This window comes from Carassius carassius, chromosome 31 (assembly GCF_963082965.1).
Source record: "Carassius carassius chromosome 31, fCarCar2.1, whole genome shotgun sequence".
Taxonomy (NCBI): Eukaryota; Metazoa; Chordata; class Actinopteri; order Cypriniformes; family Cyprinidae; genus Carassius; species Carassius carassius.
In genome coordinates this window covers 10757239-10767358 of record NC_081785.1, presented here as the reverse complement: position 1 = coordinate 10767358, position 10120 = coordinate 10757239, and the positions used below count along the sequence as shown (strand labels likewise).

The window sequence follows — 10120 nt, the reverse complement described above, 5'->3', positions numbered from 1 at the left end:
TCAGATTAACAACTGTTTAATTTATATATTAAATAAAAAAACATTGTATTTATTTGACAGACACTGACAGAATTGAATTTACAGAAAACTGCAGTTACAGGGATGTTTCATTCACTACCATTTAAAAGTTCAGTACAAAATTGTAGTTTTTATTCAGCAAGGACACATTAAATTGATCAAGTGACAGTAAAGACACTTTATTCTAAAAAATGTATCACAATGTCTTACAAAAAATATTAAGCAGCACAACTGTTTTCAAGGTTGGCCTTTTTTTGAGCAGCAATTATTTAAATAATCATGTGACACTAAAGACTGGAGTAATGGCTGCTGAAAATTCAGTTTTTCCATCACAGGAAACATTACATTTTAAAACCTAAAGATAAATTGTAGTAATATTTTCTTATACTACTGTATTTAGATCAAATTAATCTTGGTGAGCATAAGAGACTTGTCAAAAACTTTTTTTTTCTACTGTGCTCCTTCCTGTTTCTACTCTGGTCTTCAGCTTAAATGTGGTAGTAAGAATTAGACATGAGTGCATGTGAACGTTTTGCATTATATTGAATTGATAAAAGACAAAAAAAATTCAGGTGTGATATATTAGAGCCCTTGATAGCTTTCCTGCAGCTCTGTGGTTGAGCTAAACTCCAAGTCTTTGTGTGTGTTTTAGCATAGTCCCAGAATTCTGTTCAGACACAGAAAAGCAGACATTGCTTCCACAGACTTAAACAACAACATCAGGCCTGGTCTCACACTGACTGGGCTTTCAGACCAGACCATCACAAACTGTCTAAACAAGGAAGCCACAGTCAGCACCGTTCTGTGTCCTAAAGAACTATATTGAATAACAAAAAATAAAAATGCTGCAAAACATAAGTGACTTTGTATGCATGACACAAAAGTATAAAAGTGGTTTTATCAGATCAATATACAACATAATGCCATTTCAGTTCATTAGTCTGAACAATGGATCACTAAATGGCATGTGAGGTTTGCACATAATGGCAAATTTTCTATATTAAAATATATGACTTGATTGATATTGTGTTGTTGTGTACAGTTAAGCACCCTTTTCATTGGGTGACAAACCACACTTGTGACAGTAGTGACAACATGATGTTATATTGTGCACTTTTGCATGGAACATGTCACTCTAAGATGTGATCATCAGCTGCCTTCTGAATGAAGGAATTGCATCAACTCTTCCATATTCCATTCCTAAAAATCAGATATGGGGGAGTTGATATCATTGCATCCTACCACATGTACTCCCCTCATTTATTTTTAATGTGCACCGATGTTTCTGGAGAGGTGGTCTTGAAACAGTTTTATGTTTACAGGTAAGGTCTGGCCTTTTCGAGCCCTTCCTGCAGGAAGCGGATGTATGTGGAAGTTTAAGGATCCTCAAAACCTGCTGAGAAACTGATAGCAGGCCCCTCATCCTCTGGATTCATGGATGTCTGGTCCAGGAAATTATTAGCATTGATGTGACGGACCTGCAGAAGTTAGAGTGATATTCATCTTAGCAGCTTGAAAAAAGAACAGTTGGCACAGACTGAACCAAAAATTTAAGAAAGCTAAAGCTGACTTACCACAGTGCCGTTGGTTAACGCCACCATAATCTCCACTGGAAAAGTATACTTTTCCAAATGTAAACAAACCTTTTCACTCAAATCCAGATTCTTCTTATCACCCTAAATGAAGGTAAGACACGTAATTAGCACTGATATGGGTCTAAATAATGACCATTTCATTTAGCTTAACATGCATCAGCTAAATAACCCAAACTCCCCACTTGCAGATCCTCCAGCTCTTTGACTAGAGACCAGCTGCTGATGAAGCTCTGGTTGAGCAAGGCCAGAATGGGCGAACTCTCGAGAACTGTCTCGCGAAGAGTCTGCCCCAAACCTAACACATAAGGAGCAAGAGATGTGTAAAGAACACAAATTAGAGTAACATCTAATGTAGCTGAAAGAATCCTAGCTCTATAGCTTTAAAACCCCTTCTGACCAATGATTAACACTATCAGAAGATGTCAGATAAAGTCATGCTGACCATTATGGCCAAACTTAACTTTTCCAGAATTTGTATTCTATGTTATGCCTGCCTGTTTCTGGGTGTCTTACCTCAGCATAACTGGTCATCCAGGGCTCCCCAGAGCAGGATGGAGTGAACCAGTTTCTTCTGTGCATCAGCTCTGCTAAAGGCCTCATTGAATGGTAAATATGGCACCTGGCAGAAAGAAATCCCACTGATGAGATTGACAATGATAATGACAACCCTGCAAACATTTCTACTTGTCTGTTAAACAACCCGTATCACAAAATACTAAGATATCTCGAAAGAACATCTGCAGATTCTTAAGAACAGATTTCAAGTAAGGAAAGAGGTTGAGCACTGAGAGTCAGGGGACTCACCCTTTTGAATGGGTACATTGTGACATCTAGGTGTCTGGACGCTTCTTCTCTGCTCAGCTCTGCACTCCAGACAATCTCCTCAAACACAAACTGAATGGGCTCTCCTCCCTCCCCTCGGCTGTCAATCATGTTCCCCTGCTCGTCATAGATCACTGAGGGAGTGGAGGGACCTTCTGCCCGGAGCTCCATCTAAAAACATATATGGCCCATTTAATTTATGCATTAATGCCATGTATGGCTTTGATTCAGAAGCAAAAATAAAACCTATAAAGCAGGCAACAAAATGTCAGGAGAAGCATTTTCGGCATTATGTATACGACAACTCAAAATCCTCTGAAGATAAATATGAGCACTAACCTGAGGCAGGTATCCAATATACACCTCCATGTTGCTGCCCTCACTAGCCCCATAAAGCCACTCCATGTCCACATTCAGAGACCTGCCATATAAAACAATCAACTAGGGCTGCAGGATAATGGATAAACTGAAAATCTGAATTATTTTGCTCAGAAATTATAATCACAAGTATTAATCTCAAATAGAGTCATTTGAGAAATGTCTTCTGACATTTCATCTAAAAAATGATTGCCCTTACACAAATGAAGATGTCAAGTCATATGCATGGTTTATTTTATCATCCAATTTCCATATTTTCTTTATCATATTGTTTAAACATTCTCTATATTAAGAACTAAAATAGTTAAATTTCTAATTATTGCAAATATCTAATAATCTAATATATTTCTATTAATATGGAAACACGTGGAACCAGTGGGCAAATATTGCAGGCAATCATGCTAAAATAATTGAGAGAAACAGAAATCATGATCACTGTTAATTACCCAACCCTACACTCAGCTCCTTAAAAGTGTAAAGAAATGCAGTTAGGAATAGTGGAGGGAAGACTTAGGATGATGTTACCAGCAAACTTCCCAGGACTGAACCAGAATGGAAAGCCTGGAACATCATTCAGCTGGAACTCCGCATGGATTCTGTAATTAGTAATACAATATGATCAGACTCTGTTGGAGGCTTACAATAAAAATAAAATTAAAACTGAAGTTACAATCAGATCTAAGCAACACGCACAGTAAATTTCTTCTGGATTTTAAGAAATCCCATTTATTTTTGATGACAAAAACTTCATCCAAGCATGTCAGCATGTTTTTTTTAACTCACCTGAAAACAATGTCATAATAAAAGTCACTAGCAGCCCGTATACAAGCCACAGCTCCCTGTGGAGCGACGCGAGATTTCACAAAGGGCCGTGGGTGGAACATACTCAGTGGATCAGTACCTGCAGGGAAAGTAAACAATCAAAAAAATCTATCCACCAAATAAACAGAAAAGGACAACCTCTGATCATGTGATTCAGCTCAAACATCTAAACTAATCCAAACTCATTTAAAATTCTTAAAGGTGTATTTGTACCTCTTTGCCTCGCGGTGTGGGAGGGTGATAGCGGTTGTTGGGAAGGTAGCCGGTGAAGATGTTCAGTTCGCTGGGAATGATCCACCAAGTGTCGCCCAGGGCAGATTCATCACTGGGTGGCAGAAAGACCTTGAACTGCCTGGCATAAAATGTGGATGAAGGAACAGCTGGACGTTTCCAAGATATCAGCCCACTAAGAGAGCTATGTGAACCCTGATGAGAAAGACACTGCATACAATGTATGACAATAATTACATGGTTCGAAGTCAAAAAATGTACTGGGTCTGTCTTTTTGTCCTTAGTGCTAATACAGTTCTATGTGTAATGTTCGTGAAAAGGACTTTAAGCACTTGGCACACTAGACGTGTAGACTAGAGTTGTTGTACATTTATTTCAGTTAATATTAAATGAGCACGGAAGAATTCGGTCAATAATATTATAAAAAATGTGGAAAACGTGAATAAAGGACAAATAAGGAAAAGGATCTATAAATTACAACTGTGGTATAAAAAAAACTAACATAATTGAGGGTATTTTTCATCAGTACATTTCCATGTTTTTCCCATGAAAGAATAACAATTAATCATTTACAGTTTGCTGGCATCGATTTCATTCTATGCTATACAATTACATATATTTCATACCATTGTTTCAGAAGGGCGCATGACAAATAAACTGTGAAACCCCCCCCCCCCCCTTTTAAGGACATTTTTAAATCCAAATAAGGTTTACAGATATTTATTATACTTTATCATACTTGTACTTTATTATTCTTTTCTTTATTATACTTTATCATTTATAAACAAGTATTGCATGTTTGCACATGCTCTGTGGAACAGTCCATAAAATACCAACAGATCACACACAGGCATTTAAAGCCAGAACTACAATACCTTTGGACATTAAAGAGACCTTTCTACTGACTCTGAAAAACACCCGAAGAAAGATGCCCAGGGTCTGCATTTACAGAGAACTGTCAATGAATAATCATCAAAGTTATTTCAACTCATTTTATATTTTACAACTTACTTTCAATCTTCATAAATTAATTTCAGCTCACACGTTAAATTGTTGCTCTGAGTCCAGAAGAGCAAGAGTCCAAAGAGAGGCAGACTAAAAAAAAGTCCTCTTTCATGTTCCTCGACCTGCTGTGTGTGCACCGGTTTTGGATGGGATGTAGGATCCCATTCCTGCTACCCACGCTGGATAGAGTGCGCGTGAGGAGTGAGGTGCGCGTTCACCAGATGGCAGTACAGGCAGCGCATGACTCAAAAACAATCAGACGAAGCAGAGTTGATGACTCGTTGCTATAGAGATTCTGTCGCAACCACCCTGTAAAGAGTTTTTAAAAAAAGCTTTCACTAAAGCCAATTAAATAAAGCATCATGTCTGGTAAATATATTCATAACAATTATTTCTATAATTTATTATGTAACGTTATATTCTAAATATAAACACTTGTTACTTGTCAAATAACTTAAACTCCTACGTTTCTTTTCTCTTTTTGGCTCCAACTTCAAGGTATAAAAACCTCCTTGATTTAACATTACTGCTCTTTGTTGCAGAGATTACAAGTCTTAAAATCTCTTACATTTTTCCAAATGGAGACAAATATGGTGAGTTAGCTGACATCTTATAACTTTTCTATGAGTGTTTTCTTTTATTTTTATCCAGCCATTTTAACCAGGTGTGTACCTGTGTGTTTGTGTGTGATCAGAGGGAGAACGCTGTCGTACTTCAGATGGTGTGGTGATGAGGAAAGGGTCTGGCACACAGACATCAGCCTCTGGAGTTACTTACACTGGAGAATGGGACAATGATAAGGTGTGTGTGTGTGTGTGGGATGTTTTTCTGTCTGTCTGTCTGTCTATCTCTCTCTCTCTCTCTCTCTCTCTTTCTCTCTCTCTCTCTCTCTCTCTCTCTCTCTCTCTCTCTCTCTCTATATATATATATATATATATATAATTACAATATTTAAGTAACTCACATTAAATTTAATCTCATGTGCACTAAAGCTAACAAAGTCAGTAACATACTGGAGCTTTAGTTACCTGATCTCCTGTCAAAGCCTACTTTTCAATTTTTTTCTCAGTTTTGAGTGCAACTAATTTTATGAAATCTAAATTTAGACATGCGACAACCACCTATTTTACTTATTTTATTATGCTTTTAGTAATTATGTCTTGGTTACTGGTTTAATGTGGCCTGTAGATGAATGGCAGAGGAACTCTTACACACCCTTCAGGGGCGATTTACAGCGGCCTGTTCAGAGACAACATGTATCATGGCAAAGGAGCATACCGATTTCCTGATGGGACAGAATACACAGGGACCTTTAACAACAACAGGTGATACAGTAAATAGTCAGTTCTCCAAACATATGCAAAGCAAGATTCAGCGTCATAGTCATAAGAAAGGCTTAAGTGTCATAAAATAAATTTGTTTTTGCAGACTTGAAGGTGAAGGGGAGTTCACAGATTCACAAGGACTTGTGTGGACTGGGATGTTCCGTAACAAAGCGGCACTGGGACTGAAGCTCAAAGTTAACATGTGACATGCACACAGACACATACCATTTATATAAATACAGCAACAAAAATAATAGTAATAATATATATGTATATAAAATAAAAAAAAAAATAAAAATAAAAAAAAAAAAAAATATATATATATATATATATATATATATATATATATATATTCTGTCCTTTTCTGAACTAGATGACATAGATAGAGTTATAATGTTAAGTATTTAATCACTTTACCAAACTGAACTTTAAGTAGTGATAGTACAATATGAGCATCTTATCAAGATTATGAAGCAAGCATTTGAGTCAGCTTGAGGTTGAAATTTCTTAGAATTACCACCCGTGGAAGTACTGAAAAAGATCTTATATACACCGTGATGCATTATCACAGCTAGCGGCCCTGAGGCATTGATGAGAGCTGGTATACCAATAAAATAACTTCAGTTCCAGCAGCATCCACTGAATATCAAGAACACGTGTTCCCACACACTACACTTCTGAAAGAATCACTACTTTGTTTTGTGCAAAGGGTGAGAGGAATGTGATTCTCTGTGTACAGTTCAGCCATTGGTGGAGCGCATCTCCAAAATACATGAGCATGCATAAGCAGCAGAGCTCATGACTGCATGAGAAGTCAAGAGTTGTGTAAGACCATGAAGCTCAATTTCCTGTCGTCTGGAGTGAGAACGTGTTTACTGTGGAACAACAGCTCGGCTGGAGATCCACCACCTTTCATTTAGCTTCTAATTCTGCTTTAAATTAACATGAAGTCCTAGTGTGCAGTTAAATCTGAAACCAAACAACTTCTTGAGGGTGTTTTATTTGTTTCAATGTTCTGCCTCAATTAAATTTGTTATGACTCAATGTTAACTTTTGAGTTTATGACAATAATTTGGTGGGTGTTTTTGTTCATATGTCTAGCAGATCCTTTTCAGAGCTCATACAAAGTTCATTTGTGACTTCTAAGGCCGTCTTGACCTTCGATTCGACCTCCCATACGAGTGCTGAGACGACTATTTTCTCAGGTAAAATACACTCGGTAGTCACCGGGCGGGCGGAGGGATCAAAAAGACGTGACAAAGAATCGGATTTGACATTTTTGGAACCCGGGCGGGTTAAATCAAAACGACCGAAAAAAAGGGCCCACCGAGCCTGCCTGGAATTGAGTCTTTTGGCAGTTCTAATGTACTCTAAATTCTTGTGATCGGTCCAACAATGAAAGGTACCCCTGACCCTTCCAACCAGTGACGCCACTCCTCTAAAGCTAATTTGACGGCCAACAATTCTCTGTTACCAATGTCATAATTGCGTTCAGCAGGAGATAAACGATGTGAGAAAAACGCGCAGGGATGCATCTTATCGTCCGAGGCAGCACGTTGGAAAAGAACTGCTCCTACCCCCACCTCTAATGCGTCGACCTCCACCACGAACTGCCGTGTGGGATCAGGAGCTACAAGGATGGGAGCCGAAACGAAGTGGCTCTTGAGGTTGGTAAATGCAGTTTCGGCTGCATCCGACCACCTGAACAGAGTACTGGGGGAGGTCAAGGCCGTCAGAGGTGAGACTAGTTGGCTGAAATTACGAATGAAACGTCGATAAAAATTGGCGAACCCCAGAAACCACTGTAGGGCCTTACGGGAATCTGGAGATGGCCAATCTATCACAGCCTTAACCTCAGGATCCATACGTATTCCCTCGGACGAGACGATATACCCTAGGAAGGGGACAGACTGTGCATGGAATACGCATTTCTCCGCCTTGACAAAAAGCCCATTCTCGAGTAACCTCTGGAGCATTCGTCTGACGTGTTGAACATGTTCCTGGAGAGATGAAGAAAAAATCAGTATGTCATCCAGGTAAACATATATAAACTGATCTACCATGTCTTTCAACACGTCATTAACGAGTGCTTGGAAAACCCCTGGTGAGTTGGAGAGCCCGAACGGCATCACCAAATATTCAAAGTGCCCTCTAGGGGTGTTAAAGGCAGTTTTCCAGTCATCCCCCTTCCTGATGCGGACCAAATGATAAGCATTACGTAAATCCAATTTTGTGAATATGGATGCTCCCTGTAACCTCTCGAAAGCTAAAGACATCAACGGTAACGGATAGGTGTTCTTTATCGTGATGTTTAGCTCTCGGTAGTCAATAAAAGGTCGCAGAGAACCATCCTTCTTACCCACAAAAAAGAATCCCGCCCCCGCTGGAGAAGAGGAAGGGCGGATGAACTTCGATGCCAAGGAATCAGAAATGTATTTCTCCATGGCCTCCCTCTCCGGAATAGAAAGAGAGTAAAGCTTGCCTTTAGGCGGAGACTTACCTGGCACTAAATCTATAGCACAGTCGTAGGGACGATGCGGAGGAAGAGAAGCAGCACGGGACTTACTGAACACCTCCTTCAGGTCCAAGTACTCTGCGGGCACGTTTGATAACACCATGGTCTCTTTCTGAAAGACAGAAACAGGCACAACAGGACAAGCAGAAACCAGACTCATGACAACTTTCACTCCACAAGGTGACTGTGTTGGAACCCCAATCCACTCGTGGATTATGTTTGATTAACCAGGGGTGACCTAAAACAATGGGAGCTACAGGGGAGTCCATGAGGTAAAAGGATATGGTTTCACTGTGGTTGCCTGAGGTGAGCAGAGTTATGGGTTCAGTGTAGTGGGTGACGGGTGGCAGTTCCTGGCCATTGAGTGCGGTGACATGGATGGGATGTGACACAGGAAGGACTGGAAGGTTCAAGTGACGTGCAATGAGAGAGTCAATGAAATTACCTTTGGCCCTAGAGTCCAGAAGGGCGTGACAGTCGTGAGTGTGGTTCTCCCACCGCAGTTTCACCAGAAGGAGAGTCGATGATGTGGTTGAGTACTTCCCAGCGGAGATCCCACCCGATAGTAGCCTCAAACTTACTACCGGGCTGGCTCTTTTTACCGGGCAGGAATGGATGGAATGCTCCGAGCCACCGCAATATAAGCATAGTCCTTGGGACCTCCGCCGATCTCTCTCTCCCTCCGGGAAAGCCGAGCTCTACCCACCTGCATGGGTTCGTGATCGTCGACGGGACCAACCATGTTCTCTCGACTCGAGCGGCCCCTTTCCGGAGAGACGTAATGGCGTGTAGGACTGACTTGTCTACCTAGGCGGTTAATTTGAGCGTCCACCCGGAGTGCCAGGTCGATTAGGCCGTTGAACGTTGGGGGCAGCTCGATGAGGTAGATCTCCCACACCACCGGCCCCCATAAGGCGGCCCTGCCAGAGAGTAGGGTAAGAGCAAACGTAACCTTGGACTCCTCTGTCGCGAAGGTGCGGGGCTGCAATGCTAAATGCATGGAACATTTGTTAAGGAAAGTCTTGCAAAAGTTTGGCTCACCGGAGTAACTCTCTGGCGCCAGAAGTCGCGGCTCTGGCCGGAATTGGTCCTGGGAGGTCTCCCGGGGGACGGGCGGCGCAGGCGGTGCGGTGCGGTGGGCGCAGTGGGCGAGGTGAGTTGATGAATCCGCTGGGTGAGCTCGGACCCCTGTGTCACCAGCGCTTGGCTCGCGCGTCCGGTGTTCACGATGCTCTCCTGCTGCTGATCCATGCGGTTGACGCTGTGGTGAATGAATTCAGACAGTGAAGTGGTGCTCGCTGCTTCCATGTGCGGTGAGAGCGCTCTGTGACGACTGGGTGAAGGAGTGGCAGGAATTAAGTGCGAGATTAATGATATTTAATGAAGACAATGATACAGACAGTACTTGA

The 10120-nt window shown here is 41.1% G+C and overlaps 1 protein-coding gene and 1 pseudogene across 2 annotated transcripts; one reads left to right on the top strand and one right to left on the bottom strand.

The window, feature by feature from the left end:
- Positions 1 to 1334: 1334 nt before the first annotated feature.
- LOC132111911 (selenoprotein N-like) lies at positions 1335 to 5113 on the bottom strand (annotated as a pseudogene).
- LOC132112064 (MORN repeat-containing protein 2-like) lies at positions 5010 to 7162 on the top strand. 2 transcript variants are annotated; one of them, XM_059519655.1, is made up of 6 exons: positions 5010 to 5240; positions 5414 to 5464; positions 5566 to 5672; positions 6060 to 6196; positions 6300 to 6390; positions 6906 to 7162. In XM_059519655.1, the coding sequence occupies exons 1-6, from the start codon at positions 5234 to 5236 to the stop codon at positions 6996 to 6998; spliced, it is 486 nt and encodes a 161-aa protein (XP_059375638.1). In that variant the 5' UTR covers positions 5010 to 5233; the 3' UTR covers positions 6999 to 7162. The 2 variants fall into 2 exon arrangements, with proteins under 2 accessions (XP_059375638.1, XP_059375639.1); XM_059519656.1 differs by lacking the exon at positions 6906 to 7162 and having other exon boundaries at positions 5016 to 5240; positions 6300 to 6460.
- Positions 7163 to 10120: the final 2958 nt, after the last annotated feature.